At 35.1% G+C, this 27,354-nt stretch overlaps 1 protein-coding gene across 2 annotated transcripts; it reads right to left on the reverse strand.

The window, feature by feature from the left end:
* Window positions 1-516: 516 nt before the first annotated feature.
* On the reverse strand, window positions 517-22,465 carry LOC109057765 (programmed cell death protein 5-like). Of its 2 annotated transcripts, none has more exons than XM_042743781.1 (6): window positions 22,184-22,465; window positions 14,435-14,478; window positions 14,020-14,081; window positions 1,053-1,144; window positions 896-967; window positions 517-780 (listed from the first exon to the last, which is right to left on the reverse strand). In XM_042743781.1, the coding sequence occupies exons 1-6, from the start codon at window positions 22,247-22,249 to the stop codon at window positions 733-735; spliced, it is 384 nt and encodes a 127-aa protein (XP_042599715.1). In that variant the 5' UTR covers window positions 22,250-22,465; the 3' UTR covers window positions 517-732. The 2 variants fall into 2 exon arrangements, with proteins under 2 accessions (XP_042599715.1, XP_042599716.1); XM_042743782.1 differs by having other exon boundaries at window positions 517-817.
* Window positions 22,466-27,354: the final 4,889 nt, after the last annotated feature.

The following is a 27,354-nucleotide window of genomic DNA, read 5'->3' on the forward strand; positions in this document are numbered from 1 at the left end:
TGCTGAAATGGGCATTCAACAAAAGATTTGTATCCCCTTATTTTTACAGTATATTCACATGAATGTTTTTTTTACAGTATGTTCACATTTTGTTTATTGTTTGTGTATGCTTTGGTAGTTGGGGTCGCAAGTTCTTGTCCATGTTACATAAGGGGTCGCTGGCTTAAAACTTTGAGGACCAATGCAGTAGAACTTAATGGAGCTTTCCGAGCCTCAGACAATATCCCCTCACCTGTGCCATGCATCATTATTGTTTAGACCACAACTGTTTATGCTTGCGAGCATGAAAAAAATAAAAAAACCTACAAAACATATGCCTTGGTACTTACAAGTTTGCCATGTTTTTGAAAACTGATGGGTTATAAGACTGAAATAATATCAGAGTTTAACGCTAAAAAACAAAACAAATTAAAAGACAACTTTTGCACCATCAAATCTCAAATAATTTTTTGTGGCATGGCCCAGAGAAAATTGTAGTTTGGATATAAGCAATGAAACCGATGTAACGAGAATTTCTTACATTTTTGTTTAAGGCCTTTATTATGTAAACAGTTGCACATATAGGTTTCTTCAAAAAAGTCCACACAATCAAAGATATGGGGAAAGTTCCAATTATTGCAATAACAAGAGATCAGAATTGTCCACTGTTCACAAAAAAAGTTCTAAATATGTAGCAGCTTTGCTGCAATGTATTGAATGAAGAGAATCTGCTAAACTCATGACACCTGCATATCAGTCATCATCCTCATCATCTGAGTCCATTACCCGTCGTCGGTTAAACTGGGGAGGGGGGGGGGGCAGAGACATTCAATGGACACTTATGTTAATAGATTTAAAAACTTAATTTTTTTTCAATCTTGAGAACATATTTTTAGTACAATCACAAGGTTCTTACTTTTACAGTTGTTTTCTTCTCTGTTTGTTGACTGACTTTCTCCAGGATCTCTATAAGTCCAGCCTCTGTAATCTAAAGATACAACACTCAGTGCTATAAAATGCACATTCTAAAATTATTAAACACATTATGAATGATGCTTCATCTGTGTTCTCACTTTTCCTCCAAGCTGTCCAAAGCGAGCCATCTGTATCAGGTAATTCTCCACCGATTTTGCTTTATCTGGCTTTACAAGAGCCAAATTACTCACTAAATAAGAATAATAAAAAAAAGAGCAACAACATAGTTACTGTAGATTTTAGTTTAAAAATATTTAAAGGTGCAGTATGGAATATTGACAGATAGCAGCTGAAATGAGTACTGCATCACAGAATCACTGAGACCAAAACAAAAACAGATATTCCGACACGGAACTCATCTCACAACGACAATAATTGGCTGGAGCACTGAAGCAAGTATGTCAATTTAGGATACTTCCTTAATATCTGCAAATATATTATGACATGTTTATGCTTTAGTACAGTCAAACAAATTACATAAAGCACCTTTAAAAGGGTCCACAATAAAAATAAAAATCATTTAATCCTTTACTCATCTTTATGTTGTTCCAAACCCACATGTCTTTTGTTTATCCTTGGAAAGCAAATCAATGTACATGGAGCACATCAAAAATGGTAAACAAAAGCAGAAACATGTTTGCTTAATGCACAAGAACATATCAAATGTGAGTATGGTGGAGCTTCTGTTAACCATATGTGACCCTGGACCACAAAACCAGTCATAAGTATCAATATTTGGCCGAGATACAACTATTTGAAATTTTGTATTTTGAGGGTTGGAATATGATGGTGTAAAAAATAAAAATAAAAAAATCCCAAATATTAAGAAAATCACCTTTAAAAATTAAATGAAGTTCATTTGAAGTTCTAAATGAAGTGCTTAGCAATGTATATTACTAAACAAAAATTAAGTTTTGATATATTTATGGTAGAGAATTTACAAAATATCTTCATGGAACATTATCTTTACTTAATATCCTAATGATTTTTGGCATAAAAAAAAAAAAAAAAACCTTAATTTGGACCCATACAATGTACTGTTGGCTATTGCTACAAATATACCCATGTTACTTATGACTGGTTTTGTGGTCCAGGGTCACATATCTGATCTATGAAAGTGCAGTGATCAATGTTTCCATGCAGGGATACACATAAGTGGTGTGCATGTGTGACCAAAATAATAAATGTGCTGGGTAAATAAGTTCTGACTGCTCATACACTTCATCCATGATTCACGCTAGGTTTGAAAATGATGAAAACTCATATAAAAGATACAAATTTTAAAAAGAAAATTTAAATATTAACTTAATTATAAACTAAAATAATTGTAGTTTTATTTAATACTCAAATTTTATTTTAAAATATAATAGCATTATCATACTAGTTTCATTATTTTGTTAAAAAACTAAATAAAGTAAAATAATATTATTAACTATTTTACTTTGTATAGTTATATTTAACGTGTCACACCATGGGCAGTGTGAGCACCAAACCAAATTTCCACGTGCTCTCATGAAGATGAAAGTCTTATGGGTTTTGAACGACAGTACAGAATAAAATATCTGGTAAGAATACAGAATGCAGTATCTACAAGCATGCATACATGCAGGGTTGTGGAGTAACAGAATGCATGTAACAGTTACACATTTAAAATACGAAACATGAGTAACAAGCATTGTGTTGCCTTCTTGAGCATCAATAAATGTTTAACCAAAAGGAAAATCAAGTCCAATGTTTGGCGGATGTCAATGAAATCTGTAACAAATTACTTTTTAAAACATGCATTTTGTAATCTGTAGTGAAACACATTTTAAATGTAAATGTCCCAGAGGACTGTTTTTTAGTCTCATTTCGGGTAGGTTATATATATACAGTGCCCTCCATAAGTATTGGAACAGTAAAGACAAAATTGTTCTGTTTGCTGTGGAGTCAAGAAATTTGTAAATATGATTAAAAGATGAATATGAGACAAAACTACAGAATGTCACATTTTATTATTGGGTGATTCAACACAAAGATGTTTTACCAGCTAAGAAGATCAGCACTTTTAGATTTTCATCTCTCTATCTGATGTGAGCATAAGTATTGGAACAGTTGCCTCACAGGTCTTTCTAAGTGTTCAGCTGTGTCCTGTTGCATTAATTCTTCAGATATTAAAAGCAGGGAATGTGTCTTATCAGTTATATCCATTGGTTCTGCATTCGAAGTCTTGCATTTGACTATGACACACACAAACCAGGATGAAGATGAGGAAGCAGACTCTGAAAGAAAAGCAAGCAATTTGGATGCTAAAAGAAAAGAGGAAGTCGATTAGAACTATTGGAAAAACAAAGAGCATGGAGAAATCAAGAGTTTGCAAACTTCCGACAACATCAGCAACCAACGATGACCTGATCGGCTGAGAAAAACAACGGTAGTTGATGACAGACAAATGATAAAAGCTGTGAAAATGAACCCTAAAATACATGTCTGTAAAATCACCAACAACCTCCAGAAAGCTGGGGTGATGCTCTGTCAATCTACAGTCCGCAGGAGAATTCGACACAGAATTACAGAAGCTACACAGCAAGATGCAAATCTCTGATCAGCACCAAAAATACAAAGGCAAGATTCTTCACAAATTGATGGACCGATGAGACAAAGATTAACCTTTATTTAAGTGACTGGAAAGCAAAAGTTTCTAGAACAGGACCTCTTAATTATAATGATGACTTAATGTATGATGGCAGTAGCAGAATGAATCTGGAAGGGTACAAAATCATCTTGGCTACCAATATTCAAGAAAATGCCACCAAACTCATTAGAAAGCACTTCATATTAGATCAGGGCCATGACCCAAAACACCCTGCCAGTTCAGTCAAGGACTTTATCAGGGCAAAGAAATGTAAAGTCTTTGATTGCAGAACAGTCTCCAGATTTAAATCCGATTGAACATTAATTTCACCAGCTGAAGAGGAGACTAAAGACAGAAACTCCCCAAAACAAGCAACAGTTTGTATTGGCTGCATTAAAGGCTGGGGAAAAGCATTTCAAAGCATAAGACCAAGAGTCTGGTGATGTCTATGGGTTGCAGACTCACTGCTCTGATTGCATGCAAGGGATCTGCAACTAAATATTAGCTTTTAATCTTTTACATCTGCCTCAAATTCAGCTTTTCCAATACTTATGCTCACATCAAATAGCGGGATGAACTCTAAAAGTGCTGTCCTTTTTATTTGGTAAAACATGTGTTGAAAGACCTAATAATAAAATGTGACATTCTGTAATTTTGTCGCATATTCATCTTTTAATCATATTTACAAATGTCTAGACTCCACAGCAGAGAAAGCAATTTTGTCTTTACTGTTCCAATTTTTATAGAGGGCACTGTATATATATTTACTCTGTTCACCCGCTGCCCACTTAGAATAATTTTTTTCCTGACCAGACTGTTCCCAGTAAAATTAGATCTCATTTCCAGAATCTCACATTTAAATTTCCACTACTGAAAAAGAGATATAACAAATAAAAATGTGGTCTGCACAAATATTGTATTTATTTTATCTGTCTTAAGATACAAAATTCGTATAACTTTTTGCTGTCAATACAATAGGAAAAAGTGTTGCAGAGAAGAAAAATAAAAGTAGGTTGTACAAAAATTGTAGACTACACTCACTGGCCACTGTATTAGGTACACCTTGCTAGTACCGGGTTGGACCCCCCTTTTGCCTTCAGAACTGCCTTAATTCATCGTGGCATAGATTCAACAAGGTGTTGGAAACATTTCTCAGAGATTTTGGTTCATATTGACATGATAGTATCACGCAGTTGCTGCAGATGTGTCGGCTGCACATCCATGATGCGAATCTCCCAATCCACCACATCCCAAAGCTGCTCTATTGGATTGAGATCTGGTGACTGTGGAGGCCATTAGAGTAAAGTGAACTCATTGTCATTTTCAAGAAACCAGTCTGAGATGATTCGAGCTTTGAGACATGTTGCTGGCCCGGCACCCCCCCCCCACAGACATCCCTGTGCCCCACCTTCAGTTGGACTTTAGTTTAACGTGTATTACAGTCTTACTCATAAAACTGCCTGCTGTTGCTTCTGCTTACTTTTAGATGGAAAAGCTGCCCATAACCTCTTTGTGTTATGATTTTCTTCATAATAATACAATAACAAAATAGATTTGGCAAACAATCCAGTGTATCATCTTCTTTGGAATGCATCAAATGATTTTACAATGCATTTTCGCAGAGGTAAGCAATGTAGCCAATGAGTCAATATAGACATGTTTGTTGATTTCTAAAACGCAATGGCCAATCAGAGTAGTTTAGGTTGGAAACCACGCACTCGCCGCTCCAGTCACCATTTTTTTGTCCAGTGCTGAGTTCTATCATGCTCGTAACTTCTTTCCTACGAAGACAAAAAAAAGTTTCATTGTGTTGTCACATTCGTTGTTGTTTTTTTTTTTGGAACTTTGTGAAATCGTGATGAATGAGCGAATGTTTTTAATAAATTTGAAGGGAGCACTCTTTGCATGCTGTATACGAAAATATTCAGAATTTAAATAAAACTTGTGTTTTTAATGCTTGACAAGCAGCCACGTACGGCTAAATACTACACTACATAGAAAAAAGATAATAATTTCAGAAGCACATATGCGATTCTGCAACCTAGCCTGGTCCAAATGCACTTTACACAGGATTTAGGTAAGGAAACGGTTATTATTTGTATTGGCTGTGACGCCAAATCATGCTAACTTGTGTTTTTATGAACATATACATACATATACATATACATACATATACATACATATATATACATATACATACATATATATACATATATATACATATACATACATATATATATATATACACATACATATATTTATACATATTTTAATAAATAATTGTAACACTTTACAATATGGTTCGATTAGTTAATGTATTAAAGGGGTCCTACTATGCTCTTTTACAAAGTCTTGATTTTGTTTTGGGGTGTACTACAACAGGCTCTCATACCAGGTCAGTGGTTCCCAACCTCGTTCCTGGAGGCCTCCGAACACTAGACATTTTGCATCTCTCCTTTGTCTGACACACCCATTTCAGGTCTTGGAATCTCTACTAATGAGCTGATGATCTGAATCAGGTATGTTTGATTAAGGAGACATGGGAAACCTGCAGTGTTGGGGGGCCTCCAGGAATGTGGTTGGGAACCACTGTACTAGGTTGTTTGAAAAACACATTATTTTTCTCATATTTTACATTATTACGACACCTCTCTCCCCGGACTGGCATGAACGGCTTGAATAGTTCCTGTATCAAATGAAGGCCTGCCTTCTGAAATACGAAATGTGCTGTGATTGGTTAGCTAGGCCAGTGTGTGTTGTGATTAGCACCCCTCGGCGCCTGGTCAGGAAATGTCATGGCCCTTAGTCGCCTGCTGTGAGCTTCAGTGTAAATATTGTGTCAAAATTAAATCAATTTGAGCGTGATTTAAACCCGGATGATTGTAACCACTCTAAGTTCGTCTGCCTTGGGAAAGCTAGCGTGTCTTCAACATAGTGATAACGCTTGTTGCCTTCTCTAGTGCAGCTCAACCAAGACTCATCCCATTCGTCGATATTTGTGATACCACAAATCCCTGGAAAATATACGTTGTAGTCCAAACAAGTTGTTCGCTGTAGTTTTTGAAAAGTGATTTTTGTTAAATAAAATATCTCCTTTGGAATTGGACTTTGAGCTTTTTAACTTTGCAGATCTTTTTTTGTGCTAAAACAGCAACATTACAGACTAACTAAAGTTGAAAAAGGGAAAAAGCATAATAGCACCCCTTTAAAGTATATAAACAAGTTAGTTAATTACTGTGAAGTGCTACCTAAATAATATATTTTGAGCATTCACTTGAAAATATTACAATATTCTATCATCTCTAACCAGTCTGCCCATTCTCCTCTGACCTCTGACATCAACAAGGCATTTTTGTCCACACAACTGTCCACGCACACTTGCCATTTTCATTTTTTCAGACCATTCTCTGTAAACCCCAGAGATGGTTGTGTGTGAAAATACCAGTAGATCAGCAGTTTTTCAAATACTCAGACCAGCCCGTCTGGCACCAACAACCATTCCACGTTCAAAGTCACTTTAATCCCCTTTCTTCCCCATTCTGATGCTCGGTTTGAACTTCAGCAAGTCATCTTCACCACACCACAATGCCTAAATGCATTGAGTTGCTGCCATGTGATTGGCTGATTAGCAATTTGTGTTATCAAGCAATTGAACAGGTGTACCTAATAAAGTGGCCAGTGAGTGTATGTTATGTTTATTTGTCTTGTCAAATACAAAATTTGTTTAACATTTTGCTTTCAACACAGTAGAAAAAAAGGGTTGCAGAGAAAATAAAAATAAAAATGTAGGTTGTACAAAAATTTTATTATTTTTATCAATCTTGTCAAGATACAATTCATTTAACATTTTGCTGTCAACACAATAGGAAAAAGTGTTGCAGAAAAAAAAAAAAAAGTACAGTAGGTGGCCAACCAGAACATGCTTTCTACCGCCATGGGTGGTCATGTGCAGCATTTGACCGCTGAGTGGCGTTTTAACCACAAGTTATCAAGCGAACGCTTCAAAGTGCATTTTCAGAAATCCGTCAGCTTTGCCTTGCCGAGGTTACATTTGACAGCTGCAGTCGGTGGAAAATGGAAGAAAAACACTGTAGGCCTAGATAAAATATTTCATTAACCTATGCAAATTTAGTACTTATGAAGTTATGTGCATTTCTCATTTAGAACAAATTTAAGCAGGATAAATGGCAAGTCTATGAGCCTGTGCTTATATTTAAGATAAGCTAAGTATTACACCATATTTTATATTTGAAACATTTAACAGGTGTGCAGCATTATTTATATAATATAAATCATGTGTTATATTACCTTAAAGAAATGGTTTATTTTGCATCGGAGCATTAAAAGCGGTAGCCTTTTTCAGGCTAGGCTACATACATGGATTCTAAATTTCAATATTCTTCCATTACTTAATATTTGTCACAAATACATTTTCAATTTATAAATTAAAATTCCTTTAATAAAACAGCATGCATTTTTGTCACACATATACATATGATATTCATTACCTGTCCTTTATTTTGACAAAGAACTACGTGGGGAAAAGATATCTGTTCACTAATCAAGAAATTGTTGCATATTTTATGAATTCTTTCCTTTTAGTACAACCTGAGGCACTGTATAATTTCGCTCCCATTATTTAGGCCTAACTAAAACAAGAATGGATAAATTAAACTTGGCACCATTTAGCTAAATCACTGAAACTGAAAAGAAGGGACGGATTAATAAAACATCCTCTGTTCTCTCATTTTTTCCTTTCATTTGAATCATGCTGATAACTGATAGCCTACTGAGTAGGTCTATTACTGCTGTGATCTGTTTCAGGCTTTCCGTATCATAGCATTTTAGAAATTAATTTATTCTAATATTTTAGAAATTGCATTCTCAACACGAACATTGTGGAGATTCAGCCCAGTGTGGGTCAGAAATGCACAAGCGGACAGAAGGACAAATCGACAGTGTCACCATGCAGATAATTTTTGTGTTTATTATAGTGTTCAAATGATGATCATATTTAGGCTTAATCTATATATTTTTTAATATAATGAACTGGACTGCCAGTGAGCATGCTGGTTTTTGCTGCTTCGTTTGATGAATAGCCTACAGCAAAACTAACTTATAGCACCAATGATAACAGCACAGTTTATTTTTCAACCTCAAATAAAAATTATTAATTGAGCAAAAACACATTTTTGCTGTAATAATACACAACTTTTAAAAAGTAATTTCTTAAATATGAACAAAAGCGCAATCATACATTATTGATGTCTCACTGTCATTATAGCCATTCACGGATCCAGTCTGTTTCAGACATCCGTCTGCAGTGCCTTGCATTTTTTTTTTTTTTACGTACCCATGTTAATGGATTAGAGCGGTTGGGGTCCATCAGTGCATTCCGGGTGCAGCGAGTCTGCACCAGTGCAGCGGTAGGAAAAAGCAAAGTTCTTTAAGACCTGCAAGACTGTTTGTAATAAAGATTTAAATGTAAAAAGCACGGGAATCGACTGTATCTGTCAGTGGTAAGTTTTAATTTAAAATATTTGTGATAACCTAACACAAGGAAGCTACACTGCCTGTCCAAAAAAAAAAGTCACACAATCTAATATTTTGTTGGACTGCCTTTAGCTTTGTTTACGGCACGCAATCGCAGTGGCATCATTTCAATAAGCTTCTACAATGTCACAGCATTTATTCCTGTCCAGAGTTGCATTAATTTTTCTCCAAGATCTTGTATTGATGATGGAAGAGTCGGACCACTGCGCAAAGTCTTCTCCAGCACATCCCAAAGATTCTCAATGGGGTTAAGGTCTGGACTCTGTGGTGGCCAATGCATGTGTGAAAATAATGTCTCATGCTCCCTGAACTACTCTTTCACAATTTGAGCCCGATGAATCCTGGCATTGTCATCTTGGAATATGCCATGCCATCAGGGAAGAAAAAGTCCATTGATGGAATAACCTGGTCATTCAGTATATTCAGGTAGTCAGCTGACCTCATTCTTTGGGCACATAACGTTGCTGAACCTAGACCATAGCACTACCCCCACAGGCTTGTACGTTAGGCACTAGGCATGATGGGTGCATCACTTCATCCACCTCTCTTCTTACCCTGATGCGCCCATCACTCTGGAACAGGGTAAATCTGGACTCATCAGACCACATGATCTTCTTCCATTGCTCCAGAGTCCAATCCTTATGCTCCATAGCAAACTGAAGCCTTTTTTCCCCAATTAGACTCACTGATAAGTAGGGGTGCTCCAAATGATCGGCTACCAATCACAATCGGCCGATAATCGCTTTGGGATGATTGATCAGCAGTCTCTAAAAAGGCAGAGCTCATAAAACCGATCTCAAGCTGATGACACGCCTGGTTTGGCATGACATGCAGCAGCGCCGTCTCAGTCTCTGTCCAGCGCGGGTGAAATAATTATAATGCTTTAGGTGAGGTACAATTCATAAATCTTCATTAAACAACTGATAAAGTCATTTGAAAAAGCTTCTGTGAGACATAATTTTACAAACAGCGTGAATGAATCCCCAATGCATGCTCTCTTTCTCTCTCAAAATGCAAATGGCTTCAAATCACATCGCGTCTGCACTATAAGCGAGCTTTAGGAGCGGTACATCTGCAGCAGTGCAGAGATCGTTTCCGCAGCGCTGCACACGCTGAATTAAAGTAACAGCGCATTGTTTGCGGTAAATATGAACATACATTGACACAAAAATGTAGTAATTACTAGGGTTAGGTATCAATTGGGTTTTTTATAATACCGGTGCCATGTTGATACTTTTAAAACGGTATTGGTGCCTAAACGGTGCCTGAAACAATACTTCAAAAGAAAGAAAAAAAAGAGCCACAAAAAAACTATGGATAAAATTAAAGAACATTCAAAATATTTGAAATAAATCCATAGCATTCACACGCTACTTGGACGCTCTCATTTCCCAAGTTGTGCTTCCCTTACTCTAAGGCTAGTAAATGTATTTCACGATCTGGGTCATTATTTAATACAAAACCACACATAACGTTTCTACTGTATCTCTGTCAATCACTCTGATACTTAGTAAAAATGAGTGCTGTCTGTCATTGTCTTTTATCAGTTCTGTGAATGACTGTATGGTCATTCTTTATAAAGAAGCAACAATGTCGTTTTATAAAAGTATGCGTTCATATATCTTAAGGGCTAGATTTTCGCTAGAGGAAACAGCTGTGGTGTGATAAGCAGTAAATGGAGCGAAAACTTTACAGTAGATGGGACACCAATTGCTCCCTCATGACCTTTTGTAAACTGTATTTATGATAAAGAACTGCACAGATACAGATATTATAACAATCTATCGATAAACACAAACCTTGTGTACTCTGTTCGGTTCGGTTCATACCGGTTACATAGGTACCGGTGCCATATTGGTACCGGGTTTTGGTACCCAACCCTAGTAATTACACCATAAATGCATATAATTAAAGTCTACTGTGTTTCACAGCCAACACATAGGCTATGGTTTTTGGCTAGGTTTAAAGGAAAAGAACACTTTTAGATAAACAAGGCAAAATTTTAAAGTTCTTAAAGTTCTTAATTAAAGTTCTTTATGAACCGCAGGATTGCTTGTAATAAAGATTTAAATGCAAAAGAAAAGGCAGTAGAGCTGACAGTTTCTGTCAATGGTAAGTTTTAATTTACAATGTTTGTGATGACGTAAAAAAAGTAGTATAAATGTTTTGCTTTAGCAACTTAATATATAAATCTAAGAGTAAAAGCAAAAGTAAAAAGCATAAATAATTGATGAAAGATTGTATTACTGTACTGTGTAAAAAAAGAATCACAATGTTGAAAAAGCATTTTAAGTAACAATGTTTGGATTTAAAATCAAAATAATGGATAAATGTTGTGTTTGTGGTAAACAGCCATGGATCAGGAGCAGACTCCTGTGTGAAAGCACAGTTCATGCTGCTTCTGTACCACAGATGGACTACATACACACTGCAAACAGAGTATGTGTGCACCTCACATACAGCTCATAAAATCAGGCTTGCGCTGTGTAAGCTATTGTGCAACAATTACATGATTGTAAAAACAAAAATACAGTGCATGATCAAACATTTAAGTGAGATAAATATATATTTTTGAAGAAATGGCCCCACACCTAAGTGAGTAATTCATTTTCAAAAATGAAATTCAGGCTCTGAATAAATGTTTAAAAATCTTGATTGGATCATCACTATAAATAATTCTACAAAGAAGGCTTTAAAAAGGTCGGTATCGGTGATCGGATGGGCAGATACTGCTTTCTGTGATCAGCGATCGTGTGGAAATGCTCTTACTTTCACTATTAAACATAGCTGTGAATTCTGCTGTTGTTTTTTATGATTTGATTTCACCAAATGTTTAAGTGATCACCTATCATGATCATTCAAGATTTTTTTCCGACCACAATTCATCCTCGAAGATGATGGTTCCCCTTCCAGTTTTTAATAATGCATTGGACAGATCTTAAACCAATTTCAGTAGTTTCAGCAATCTCTTTAGATGTTTTCTTTTCTTGATGCATGCCAATAATTTGACCCTTCTAAAACAGATTAACATCTTTTCCACGACTACAGGATGTGTCTTCCGACATGGTTGTTTAAGAAATGAAAAGCTACTCACTGCATCAATTAGGGTTAAATAACTTGTTGCCAGCTGAAACATAATCATCCATGCAGTAATTATCCAATGGGAGGCTTTTACCTATTTGCTTTTTGCTTTTGGATGGGCAGTGTATATGCTGTGTTCAAATGTGTTTCCACTTGCTTGAGCAACTTAATATACAAATCTAGAAGCCAAATGCATTTAATACACTGTTTATATCAACTGAGTTTAAACGTGAATAGGTCTATGAAAGATTGTGTAACTGTTCTGTTATAAAAGAGGATCAAAAAGCTGAAAAAGCACTTTCAGTATAGACTAACTACGTTTGGATTTGAAATCAAAATAATGGATAAATGTGTGTGTGTTAAACAGCCACGGATCAGGAGCGGCCTGCAAACGTGGCCTGTGTGAAAGAACAATGAGTCCGTGCTGCTTCTGCACCGCATACGATACGCACACGGTCCGCATACGCACTGCAGATGGAGTATGTCTTAAACAGACGTTACATGTATTCTGTAGCTTATTGTGAATATAAACCATCAGTTTCGGACACGGTGAAGCTAAACTGCACCTGATTTTAAAGCTTTGCATTTCAGCCTGAGCTCAGTGTTTCCCTGTTCCCTGACAAGATGGCGGGTGCATCCTGTTTGTTTTCTCTATTCGACTCGGGCCAAAGACAAGGTTGAGATTTTTTGTTTTGGATAAAGGGTAAATATTTGTAGTAAATTGAGATAATTGAAGCCCATTTTTAGCGATTTTTAGCACTTCCGTTTCTGACGCGCAGACTCAAACTAAGCTTGATGACGTCAGCAACCTGTGTGACAGATGTAAATCTTCTAGTAGCTGTGCGTGCAAACTGCCATCGTTAATCTTGCAGAGACGGCGAGCTTGAGCGGGGAGTTCTTTGGCGTGAGTGAGCAGGAGTAAGTATTCTGATTGTATTGTTGTTTTATTTCCTTATTTGATCTCCGTTTACAAAACAACATATAATTCCAGTCAGTTTTTAAACTGTCCCTTTGCGCCACCTGGCGATAGTTTCATGAATAACATGCGTGACAACAACTTCAACATGCGACTAACTTGCAGTTAATGCCATGGCCCTGCGGCAGCGGTAATAGGCATTTTGCTTGGCCACCTACTGTAGGTTGTACAAAAATTGTAGACTGTTATTTTTATTTGTCTTGTCAAAATATAAAATTTGTTTAACGTCTTGTTGTCAACAGTAAGAAAAGTATCGCAGAGAAAAATAAAATAAAAATATGACATTTATCTTTTGAAATTATAAGCAAAATATGAACAAAATTTAAGTGCAGACTATAAGATGAGTAAAAGTGGGGAACGGGATATTGTTAGAAAGCCCACAACCGTTCAAATTACACCAGAGTTACCAACCTCTACCGTGTTTTATTTGGAAATTGAATCCCGACTCGCAAGAAATCTGGGGCCTGTACCATGAAGCCAAATTAGCTGGCTAGCCAGGTAAGTTTCACTTCAGTTTGCACCAATCATGGGTTTTAGTTACCATGAAAGCGGCTTGCCTTTTAGCTGCATTCATTGCCACAGTAACTTACAAAGCCTGAGTTGACAAAGAAAGTTGATGACCAGCATCATGGTACCAACAAAGCCCAATTGGAGTGGTTTGGTTTTGTCAACTCGAAACTAATCCTGTAACTGAATTTGTTCATCTACCATCATGGTACAGGCCCCAGGTCAGGTCCCCGGGATCCCGTGGGAGAGCCATGGGAATGCAGACCTCTAGCCCCAAACCTGCTTATATGACAAAAGAAGTGATAGCTTGCCAAAGGTTTGAAAATGGACTTACACCTGGCACGGGCAGACTGATCCAAGACTTGAGCCAATATAGAGTTTCTCATCTCCATCTCTCTGTGAAAGTCACAATGACATTAAAACTGTTCAGACATAATCCGTCTAGACAACAGTTAAGCAATGAAAGAAACATTTTGTGAAGTTACATAATAGAATGAAAATGGTCCAGATGATCTGAATCGCTCTAAATAAATGTTTTTCATTTGAATGAATGTTGTCTTTCATAAAGCAGTAAGTTTAGTGTTGAATTTAATTTTAATAAAATGCGTTACATTTTGTTACATAAACAGATATTTTTAATAAAGAGCATGATCAAAATTGGGTAACAGAAATACATAATACTTTTCAAAGACCAATAACTTAATTTAATGCATTAGAAAACTTTTGTTTGTCATTATTGTTTGAGGTACCTCTGTTTGGCCTCCTGCTGCCCCTGCTGGTCACTAGAAGGATCCTAAAAGGGGATATGTAAAATTCATATGCATTATCTCTTTAGGGGTCCATAGGGCTGTGGCGGGGAGAGAATTTCCCTTGCCGTAATTTTGAGTGGCTCAATAGTATGTGGTTTTATCGCCATACATACATACATACACAGATATATATATATATACAGTACAGGTCAAAAGTTTGGAAACATTACTATTTTTAATGTTTTTGAAAGAAGTCTCTTCTTGCTCATCAAGCCTGCATTTATTTGATCAAAAATACAGAAAAAAACAGTAATATTGTGAAATATTATTGCAAATTAAAATAATAGTTTTCTATTTGAATATACTTTAAAAAATAATTTATTCCTGTGATGCAAAGCTGAATTTTCAGCATCATTACTCCAGCCTTCAGTGTCACATGTAACATCCAGTCTATCACATGATCATTTAGAAATCATTCTAATATTCTGATATATTATGAGTGTTGGAAACAGTTCTGCTGTCTAATATATTTGATGAATAAAAGGTTAAAAAGAACTGCATTTATTCAAAATAAAAAAAAATTCTAATAATATATATTCTAATAATATATTTTCTTTACTATCACTTTTTATCAATTTAACACATCCTTGCTGAATTCAGCTTTGCATCACAGAAATAAATGATAATTTAAAGTATAATAAATTTAAAAACAATTATTTTAAATTGTAATAATATATCACAATATTACATTTTTTTTCTGTATTTTTGATCAAATAAATGCAGGCTTGATGAGCAGAAGAAACTTCTTTCAAAAACATTAAAAATAGTAATGTTTCCAAACTTTTGACCTGTACTGTGTATATATATATATATATATATATATATATATATATATATATATATATATATATATATATATATATATATATATATATATATATACACACACACACACACACACACATATACACACACACACAAACAAATCAAATTATGTGCATGATTATTATTATATAACTTAATGATATGAAATTATATAAATATGTATATGAATTATATAAATAAAATTAAATAACTAATTACATATTTAGGTTAAAGATGTCAGTCTTTATTTTTTTCTTTAAAATAAATAAATACATAAATAAACTAATTCTATTGTTTCTAATATTCTGTATGTTGCTCAAAAACAAAATATATTGTGTCCAGCAGTAATTTATTTATTTATTTATTTTACCCAGTCATTTAAAAAAAATAACACATTTCAGAGCTGTAACAACAATACCGTGATATATTTGCTTAAGGTTATCATACCACTCAAAATCTCATACCGGCCCATGCCTTATATATATACACACATATACACACACACACACACATACACACATACACACACATATACATATATATATATATATATATATATATATATATATATATATATATATATATATATATATATATATATATATATATATATATATATATATATACATATATATATATAAAAATATATAAATATATCTATTTAATAATATATATATTAGTGGTGGGCATAGATTAATTTTTTTAATCTAGATTAATCTCACTGTAATCTTGGAATTAATCTAGATTAAAATGGCTCATTTGAATTCTGCCGAAGGCATTCAATTTGTTTTAATTGTTAGTACTGATAGAGCTGTGCTGCACTCAAACATAGTAGTTTGACGACGACTCTTCCCTGCGCTACATCAGTGCTTGGCCCGGCATCTTCCGCATTAGCTAAGGGATGCTTTGCGTTTAGGTGGTACTTGAGACTGGAGGAACTCCTACAGTGAACTAATTCTGCATTGCACAAGTTGCAAACAACCTTACGCCTGTTTCACACATACTCCGTCTGCAGTGCATATGCATTGCATTTTTTTTTTTTTTTTTTTTTTTTACGCACCCATGTTAACGGATTCCAGCGTTCACGCGCGGTTGCGGTCCGTCAGTGTGTTCCAGGAGCGGTGCGTCTGCAGCAGTGCAGCGATCGTTTACGTACAGAGTCTATTTTTGCTGTGCTGCATGCGCTGAATTAAAATGACAGCGTATTGTTCGCGGTAAAAATTAACATGGATTGACACGGAAATGCAGTAATTTCACAATAAATGAATACTAATTAAAGGCTTCTGTGTTATACATGCAACACATGGGTTTTTGGCTAGGTTTAAAACAAGAAAAAGAGCACCTTTAGATAAACGAGGCAACATGATATAGGCCTATGCACTTTTATGGAAGCAGAAAAACAAAGTTCATTAAGAACAGTGCGATTGCGTGTAATAAAGATTTAAATGCAAAAGGCACGAGAGAGTCGACTGTTTTTGTCAGTGATGCTTTAATTTTAAATATTTGCGATATCCCAACAAGAAAAGTAGGCTAATTGTTGTGTTTAAATGTTTTGCCGCTTGTTTGAGCAGCTTATTATACAAACCTAGAAGTCAAATGCATGAATAATATGTTGTTTATATTAATTAAGTTTAAAGTAATGTCTATGATTATGAAAGATTGTTACTGGTCTGTGATAAGAGTCATTTTTTTTTTTTTTTAACATGGTTTGAAATATAGAATAATGAACAAATGTTGTGTTTGTGGACTAAACAGGATCAGTAGCGGACTGCAAACGCGTCGTGTGTGAAAGCACAATGAGTCCATGCTGCTTCTGCACCACACACGTAAGGCACACGGACTGCATACGCACTGCAGACGGAGTATGTGTGAAACAGGCGTGAGTCTTGTCGAGGTTTTTTTTTGGGAAGCTTGGTAATTTCACAGAAGGCATACACACGGGTTCGAAGACTCGTTCTCGCCCCCTACAGTGCAATTCGTCTAGGTATACATCCGCGCTAAACTATCACTGTGAAAGTCATCATAGCTTGCGTAGTATAGACCCAGCTCCCAACCCAACTTTGAGAATAGATTAACGGCGATATTTTTTTTTATCGGCCGATAAGAGTCTCACGTTAACGCAGCACGTTAACGCCGATAACGGCCCACCACTAATATATATATATATACACACACATACACAGTCATGGGCAAAAATATGGGCACCCTTGGTAAATATGGTCAAAGGAGGCTGTGAAAATTTATCTGTATTGTTAATCCTTTTGAAAAATCTAACCTTTCATTGGATAATAAGAATTTAAAATGGGGGGGAATATCATTATGAAATAAATGTTTTCCTCTAATACACATTGACCACAATTAACGGCACCCTTATATTTAATTCTTTTTTAAACCTCCATTTGCCAGTTTAACAGCTTTAACATTTTCTCCTATAATGCCTGATGAGGTTAGAGAACACCTGGCAAGAAATCAGAGACCATTCCTTCCTCTAGAATCACTTCAGACCCTTTAGATTCCCAGCTCCATGTTGGTGGTGCTGCTCTTCAGTTCACCACACTCATTTTCTATAGGGTGCGGGTCAGGGAACTGGAATGGCCATAGCAGAAGCTTGGTTTTGTGCCCAGTGACCCATTTTGTGTTGTTTTTGAGGTTTGTGTTTGGATTATTGTATGTTTGGATGATCCAAACATGGTCCATTATAAGATTTCTAACAGAGTCAGACACTTTTTGATTTTTTATCTGTTGGTATTTGATAGAATCAAAGATGCCATGTATCTAAACAAGATGTCCAGGACCTCCAGCAGAAATATAGGCCCACAACATAAAAAATACAGCAGTATATTTCATTGTACACATGGGATACTTTTTATCTGTTTTCACCAAACCTATTTTGAGTGTTTGCTGCTAAAAAGCTCATTTTTTAGTTTCATTTGACCATAGAAGCCAGTCCCATTTGAAGTTCCAGTCGTGTCTGATAAATGAATATGCTGGAGTTTTGTTTTTGGTTGAGCTAGGAGATCTTTTCTTGAAACCCTCCTAAACAACATGTGGTGATGTAGTTGCTGTTTGACAATTTTTTTTAAGGGTTTCTGACCCCGAGACTCAGCTATTTTCTGCAATTCTCCAGCTGTGGTCCTTGGAGAGACTTTAGCCACTCAAACTGACCTCCTCACCATGCATTAGGACGATATAGACACACGTCCTTTTCCAGGCAGTTTCATAACATTTTCTGTTGATTGTAAATTCTTAATTATTGCCCTGATGGTGGAAATGGGAATTATCACTGCTCTAGCTCTTTTCTTAAAGCCAGTTCACTAATTTGTGAAGCTCAGTTATCTTTTGCTGCACATCAGAAATATATTCTTTGGTTTTTCTCATTGTGATGGATGATTAAGGGCATTTGGGCTTTGTTTTCAAACCCATTTATATTTCTGTGAAACAGGAAGCCTTGGATGTATAATTTCATGTTCATAATCACCCTGGAGAGCTAAAAAATTGTGATTATGAACTGTGAAATGTGATTATGTGAATATGAATGGGAATATACTTCAGAGATATTTTATTCATAAGAATTTGTAGGGGTGCCAATAATTGTGTCTAATGTGTATTTGAGAAAAACATTTATTTCATAATGATGTTTCCCCCCCATTTTAAATTCTTATTATCCAATGAAAGGTTAGATTTTTGTGAATTTTTCAAATAAAAGATCAAAAGGATTAACAATGCAGATTAATTTTCACAGCCTCCTTTGATCATATTTACCAAGGGTGCCCATATTTTTGCCCATGACTGTATACACACACACACACACACACACATATATACACACATATATACATACATATACACACACACATATATACATATAGACACACACATGTACATATATATATACATATATATGTACAAATATAGATAGATAGATAGATAGATATAATCTGTGTATGTGATACAATATAACTAACGAGTTCATATTCAGAAAACAATGAAACCAAAACCAAATAACGTTGAAACAGGAAGTGAATTAAACAGAAGGGAATGACAAAATAGCAGTCCACATAAAAGAACATAAACCCGACAATAAGATCATTAGGCTATCATTAGCCTATATGTATAAGAGTTATTTCTAATCTAATCTTCTAATCTGACTGGACAAGAGACTTTCTATTGATATTTCCCCCTGCACACATTCTAGACAGGCTGTAAGTCAGTGCAGTTAGATTGTTGTGCCACAAGGTGGTGGAAAGGGACTGTTGTTCAACTATAGTTGTGCTTTGAGCACCACTTTAGAAGGCTCAGCTGACCAGCTATGCCTCACTGCTTACACAGAGATTTCGCTTTCCTTGGACATGACAACCTATTTACACAAATATATATGACTCCGCCTGGAGGACAAACGCAAGTTCATTCGATCTCTCTCTCATTCACTGTCTGTTTAGGCTTGTTAAGTGCAAATCTAAGGAGCCTCTGTACAAATCAGCATGGTTCACATTATGTTATCATTACTAACATGTTTAATATTCAGTACACATGCATGAAGTGTAAAACGAGAAGGGCATAACCTTACGAAAAAAGAAAACATGCAAAAAACGCATTCCTCTGCGGTTTGCTCATCAATAGTGCGGTATTGCGATATTGTGGTTATCGCGACAACTTATTCCAAATTTCTTCTTTCCTGCTCTAAATGTGTTCGTACTTCAGAAAGCTTAAGTCATAGAGACACTAAACTATAAAACTAAATTCTATGTGCATTCGGGCTGCACGATTAATCGAAATTATATCGCAAAGTTGCAATTAGGCACAAGCTGCGATTGTCATGCATATCCTTTTAGGGAAGCACGGTTCTGTGATCAGCAGTAAATCTACAACCGAAGGCCAGAGGGTGCTATCACGCTGAAACTCCAAATACGCCTCGCAGAAGAAACCCAGGAAATGCCTATAGTGGTTGCTGAATAAACAGGAGATTTAACTGCTTTTATTAATTCGATGTGACTAATATACACACGATTACCACAATATACGGTTTATCAGAGTTCGTCTCATAATTTTTATTATAATAAAGTGTATAATAATGCAATGCTAATCGACATAGCTTAGAATACAGGGCTCGAAAATTAAATTTTTTGCTTGGTAGTAAATCTAAAATCTACATTAAAGTTAAGATTGTAAAGATGAAGTTTAATTGGTTATGTAGCCTAACGTTTCATAGAACGGCAGACAGGTCACCGTATCAACACTCAGAATGCACATACTCTGAACGTTTTTAGGAAAATGAAAACAGCTCGCATGACAACAATTATATGCACTCGCTCAAATGCTCCCAAATGTATTTTGAGGTCGCACAGATTAAATTTCGGGAGCATATGCGACCAAAATTGACACAATTTAGAGCCTTGTTAGAATACTATGAAATATGTTGTGTGCCTTATCCTGTGTAAGAAGCCATTTCTTTCAAACACTCGACTGACGTTATGAAGTGAGTTTGGAGTAAAAACATGTTATTAAATGTTGTATTTTCACGTGCTTTCAGATGGAGCAGCATTAACTACACAGAGCCACAGTTCACTGACAAGTTATGCAATTTAGCATTTTGGTTCATATCTCTGGAATCGTACAGGCTAGCTTCGGATTTGTTTTCCTCTGAGGGGGCATTTACATGCCACCATTTTCAGCTAACAACAGAAAAAAAGGGTAGGCATTTTGCCAGTTCATTTACACGACAAGTGTTTTGGGGGCTTGAAAATGCTAAGTTTTGAAAAAAGGGTTTAAAATTGCAAGTTTTTTGGAAACAATACCATTTTGGTTTTCGTGGAAACGATCAAAACATGTGCATTACGTGTTCAGTCTATAGGAATATGTGAGATTCTTTATTAAGTTACATCCCCAACTACTGGCCCGGCATGCATAAGTGTTTTTAGTATTTTTCGTGGATCTTTGTGAAGGGGATTGTTTTGACAAATGTCTGTATGTGAAACTTTCCAAAAACACAAGAGAAAACTTTTCCTTTGTAGTAATCATGGGTTATATTGTCAACTTTTTTATGTCAAAGCATTAGCAAATTAAATTCTCTGGTATTATGCATTTTAATGAATTGAACTGTATCTACAAAACGCAAAGTCAGACCTTGACACACATTAGAAAGTGACAAATTCTGCCACTGGGAGTGTAGTTTGAAGACTGTGCGCAGAAAAAAAAAAAATAAATAAATAAAATGCACAAAATTCTTTGCCGTTTCATAAAGTTCAATAAAATCTAATATGGGAAGTTCTAATACACATTATATCGTATTATATTGTCCCTATTATATTGAAAATAAGCTGCCAGACATGACAATGTATTTCTGCCCAATTAAAATAGAGAAAACTATGTCTATTTAAAGAAAGAACATATTTAGTAACTTATAAAGAGACACTTAAAGATGTGTTATGTTTGGAAAAAAAAAAAAAAAAACAGCCATTGTATCTTCTACACTTATTTATAGATTAATATGTTTTTAGAATTAACATTTCAGCTAGCTTCAGTTCCGTTAACTCTTCAAACATACTAAAATTATAAATATATCTCTTTCTTACTGAACTTATAAGCATTATGAAGCTCCGGAGCCCATTAAAGTCACAAAACATTATCATGTAACATTTCACTTAATTAACTCAGTGGCTAAGGTTTGTTGTCGGCTCACTACGTTAGTCAGCAGCTCGAGAGCAAGACTATATATTATAAAGAACGTTTAGATGGATTTTTAGGGCGGTCTAGGCAACAATGGACGCGAATGTCGATAATAGATTTGATTCATACTGAAGGGCCTGATGTAAGTTACAGTTCAATATACATCTAAAAATTGCGATACTATTACATTTTGCTCGATTCTTTCTCCGATTCTCTTACCCCATGTTTCGCCTGCAGTTCTGTCATACGTTGCCGCCTAATGGCTTCCAATTCTTCATCAGCCATGATTTTTAAATACAGAGCAAGCTTTCAGAGAGAAATACGACACGATTCTTGTGCGTGCTCTGCTTCTGCATGGAGGGATACAGCGAGTGAAGATATGTTGGTTCCAGGTAGTGTTAATCAAAACCAGAGCGATCGAACCTCACTCATTCTTCTTCTTTTTCTTGTTCTTCTTCTTGTTCTTGTTCTTCTTCTTCTTCTTCTTCTTCTTGTTCTTGTTTTGGTGGCGGGTGGCATCCAACGTTAAGGTGCATTACCGCCACCTACTATACTGGAGTGTGGACCAGAGTGACTAACAGAACTTCATATATAAATTATAATAATAAAACTTTTAAACTTTAAACTCTATTTATTAACCGAATTTCCCTCAAGAATAAAATTACAAGAATACAAGTATACTCATAAGTTTTCTTTAAGTAAACTTTACATCATACTTTACGTATACTACTATGTCCCTATTTAGGTTTTAATTTGTATATATTTTGTTATATGAATATCTGAACATACAAAACATCCAAAGAAAGAACAGGGTATCTGCTTGTAAACAAAAACATTTTATTCTAGCTTCATGCATTCTTTTTTTAAACACTTTAATTTGGGTAAGTTTTATAAAAAAAAAATTAAGAAATAACATTTTGAACAAAAAGCTGAAAAAAGACTATGAATTGGGTTCAGAATGTCGATTAACACCCCAAAGCTTGACTGTAATTATTACCTCTTCATTGGTCAACATTTTATTCCATAACGTTACAGTTTTAATGCTGTTTCATGTCAGATGATCATCTTAGTTTACATGTGTTAGTATCTGTTGTTTCTTTTTCTTCTTCACTTGTGTTTTTTGGAAATTCTGTACAGAAGATGTGTACTAGCACCCTCTACCATATAACAATGAAAAAATGGATTCTAGGAGCACAAGTATAGCTCAAATAGTCAAGCAGGGACATAGCCATTTTTTCAGAAGTGAGGGGGACAGAAATTATATATATATATATATATATATATATATATATATATATATATATATATATATATATATATATATATATATATATATATATAACATTACAATATAACATTTCTGTAATCTATATAGCCTACCAGTCAACAGTTTTTGAAAAGTAAGATTTTTAATATTTTTAAAGAAGTGTCTTCTGCTTACCAAGCCTGCATTTGTTTGATCTAAAATACAGCAAAAGCAGTAATATTGTGAAATATTTTTATTATTTAAAATAACTGTTTTCTATGTGAATATATTTAACTGTAATTTATTCCTGTGATCAAAGGTGAATTTTCCGCATCATTACTCCAGTCTTCAGTGTCACATCCTTCAGAAATCATTCTAATATGCTGATTTGCTGATTATCAATATTTAAAACAGATGACTACATTTTTTTCAGTATTCTTTGATGAATAGAAGGATCCAAAGATAAGCATTTATGTGAAATAAAAAGCTTTTGCTGCATTATACACTATATCATTCATAATTTTTATTTTTTGGAAAAGAAATTATAGAAATTAATACTTTTATTTAGCAAGGTGATGATAAAGACGTAATTTTACAAAAGATTTCTATTTCAGATAAATGCTGTTCTTCTGAACTTTCTATTCATCAAAGAAACCTGAAAAATTCTACTCAGAATCAAATCATCATAATAAGTGTTTTTTGAGTAGCAAATCAGAATATCAGAATTATTTCTGAAGGATCATGTGACTGGAGTAACAATGCTAAAAATTCAGCATTGAAATCTAAATAAATTACATTTTAAAATATATTCAAATAGAAAACAGTTATTTTAAATAGGTTAGTAAAAAATAATTTACTGTTTTGCTGTATTTTCATTAAAAAAATTGCAGGCTTGGAGAACAGGGTGACCCAGATAGCAAAATACTGTACACTTGGGCCAGTTCTGGTTAGATTCTCGCCTGACTCTGTCTGCTGCACTTGGGCCAGATGCCTGTGGACTCACTGCCTGGTTCCGGCCCGAGTCAATCTGGCCAGATGCAGCAGCCGTTAGCGAGCTGACACTGTAATCCAAGCCGGAATCGGCCCGACACTAAAGTGCACAGCGTGCCGGATGTGTCCCGGATTCATTTTTAATATGTACTTTACTGTACAATAGTCCTTCATTTAAAATTTATACGCAGCAAAACGTTTACTTTCATTTCCATTATACAGCCAAAAATTCAAAAAAAAAAAAAGTTGTTATACAGAAATAGCTATAAAACATCACATTTTGCAAAATTACCCTAGCATTTACTTATATATATTATACAATTTAATAAGCATAAATATCAAACACTCGGGTAACATAGTTACCTACTTAACAATGGCAAATACTTCTAAATATTAACATTAGTTCATGTAAATTTCAACATTTACTAATACATTATTTTAAAACAAAAGTTGTATCAGTTAACATTATTTAATAGATATGAGCTAACATGATCTAACAAAGAACAGATTTTCTTATTAACAAACAGTGACAAAGATTAAAACTGTAACAAATGTATGGCTCATTTTAGTTAACTTCAACATTTACTATTGTTAACTAATGATACCTTATTGTAAGTGTTTTGAACAACACATTGGTAAATGGCAATGTTTTGAAATTAAACACATTTTGGACTTTTATCTAATTATCTAATAATTTACAATGATTACTGTTCCTTGGTTGTTGTTCATTTTCAAATTGCTTAGGATTTATGGTTGTGGTGGTGTTACTGTCTTTCTGCGTCTTAATCTGGTGATGTTTTTGTGAGCTTTCATTTCTGCACCTGTAAACAACAAAAAACATACAAGCATCTATTAGGTCTATCGTAATGAGCCAAACTGAATGAAATTATATATATATATATGTTCTACCTGTTGTTTGACAGACTATTTACTGCACTAACTGCAATGACAGCACAATAAGTGGCTGTCCCCAGCATTAATAATATTTAGTATGTAGCATGCAAATTAAATCCCAATTTAATTTCCAGCTGTAGGTATTCGTCAGGTCTAACTGGCAGTGCTTACAGAGTTTGTGAGGAGGTGGCTTCTGCCCTTCATGCCATGTCGTTGTTGCAGGTCCATCAGGCCAAAGCCCTGAGAGACCTGCACAAGGGTAGCCACGACCTGACGGACCTTGCAAGCGACGAAGGTGACCGCACAGTCTCTAGGTCATGCAATGTCCATGCTAGTGGTCCAGGAGTGCCATTTGTGGCTGTGTCTGGGCGACTTGAAGGAGCATGATAAGATGCAGTTCTTGAATGCGCTTGTGTCACGAATCTGCCTTTTTGCTGTCGGGAGCTTTGCCCAGCAGTTTTCGGTGGCACAGAAGCAGACTGAGGCATTCAAACACATCCTGCGCAGGAGGAAACCTGTTGCTTTCACCCCGGCTGCAACCCCTCAGCCTGCTCGTCACTGTGGGTGCCCCCCTGCAGCTGTTCCCGGTCCCACGCAGCAGCAGCACAAGCAGCGTCGTGGAGCCGGTGGCAGGCAGGACGCCCAGTCCTCAAAGATGTTTCTAACACATGAAATTAAATGTTGTTTGCAATGCAGAAAGACAGATTTTAATGCATTAGGAGTTTTATGCTTATTAAGTAATGTTAGAGCTTCTAAGCACAGGAAGCTTAGTTTAGTGCATCTGTGAACTGTAACACTATGTTAGTGCAACTAAGCAAATGAACAAAATGCAAGCCCACATATGCTGAAAACCTTTTTTCTCTGTAAGTGAAAGTTGATTCATGCAATGTTTAGACTAAAGCTTGCCCACAACAAAGATGTTTCTAAAACATGAAAAGAAATGTTATTTGCAATGCAGAAAGACATTTTAATGTGTTAGGAGTTTTATTCTCATGAAGTTAAGTTAGAGCTTCTAAGCAAAAGAAGCTTAGTTTAGTGCATCTGGGAACAGTAGCACCATGTTAGCGGAACTAAGCAAATGAAGAGAATGCAAGCCCACATACCTTCTTTCTCTGTAAGAGAAAGTTGGTTTATGCAATGTTAAGACTAAAGCTTGCACACATCAAAGATGTTTCTAAAACATGAAAAGAAATGTTATTTGCAGTGCAGATAGACAGATTTTAATGCATTAGGTGTTTTATGCTTATGAAGTTATGTTAGAGCTTCTAAGCACAGGAGGCTTAGTTTAGTGCAACTGTGAACAGTAGCACTATGTTTGTGCAAAAAAGCAAATGAAGAGAATGCAAGCCTAAACATACTGAAAACCTTCTTTCTCTGTAAGATAAATTTGGTTTATGCAATGTTTAGACTAAAGCTTGCCCACATCAAACATGTTTCTAAAACATGAAATTAAATGTTATTTGCAATATACACTGTGCAATGCAAACAGTAACACTATGTTAGTAAAGCAAGTTCTTCATTGCAGAAAAATAGCAAGCAGTTTTTTCTTTGCAAAATGCAGAAAGCAGCTACCTTTATTATCTAAGCATACTACAATAAAACAAAATTATTATTTTCTTTTACAACAACATGACATGCGTATGGTAAAATAAAGACTTCAATCATAATTTTTCTTCTATATTTCCATACATAATTCAGAATAACCTGGTAATGTTGAATAAATTTTTCCCAACCAACATAAAATAATTCCTATTATTTTAAATTTAAATATTTGAATCAACAAGTTCCATTCCTATTGTAAAATGTCTATGGCTTTTGACTCAAAATTCCTATTAACTTGGTCACCCAGTCTTGCTCTCATTCAACATTGCACTACACAAGTTATCTTTTAGTTAACTCAAGTCCAAATCTCTGAAACTCTGCAATGGATTTACTTTCATACTGTGTCCCAGGGATAAAAAGATACAAATTTTAGACGTCTTCACATATTAGATATAAAGTTTTAATCACATGCAATCTTTTTATTCATCTATTAAGACAAGTCATTAAATAATAAATGTATATCTTATTTAAATTAATCTATTATTATTTCAATACTCTGCAAAGTCCATATCTTGGCACACTTTTTTCTTTCTAATACAACATTCATACAAGTCCCTTTATTGTTTTTTAGATAGGGCTCATACAGGTGCTGGTCATATAATTAGACTATCATCAAAAAGTTGATTTATTTTACTAATTCCATTCAGAAAGAGAAACT

The sequence above is a fragment of the Cyprinus carpio genome, chromosome B18 (genome assembly GCF_018340385.1).
Source record: "Cyprinus carpio isolate SPL01 chromosome B18, ASM1834038v1, whole genome shotgun sequence".
NCBI lineage: Eukaryota > Metazoa > Chordata > Actinopteri > Cypriniformes > Cyprinidae > Cyprinus > Cyprinus carpio.

Coding starts and splice junctions, on each gene's coding strand:
- LOC109057765 (XM_042743781.1), bottom strand. CDS start 22,249: ATGGCTGATGAAGAATTGGAAGCCATTAGGCGGCAACGTATGACAGAA. Junction 968..1,052: donor TTGGACAGCTTGGAGGAAAA/GTGAGAACACAG, acceptor TTGTATCTTTAG/ATTACAGAGGCTGGACTTAT. Junction 781..895: donor AGAAGAAAACAACTGTAAAA/GTAAGAACCTTG, acceptor CCCCCTCCCCAG/TTTAACCGACGACGGGTAAT.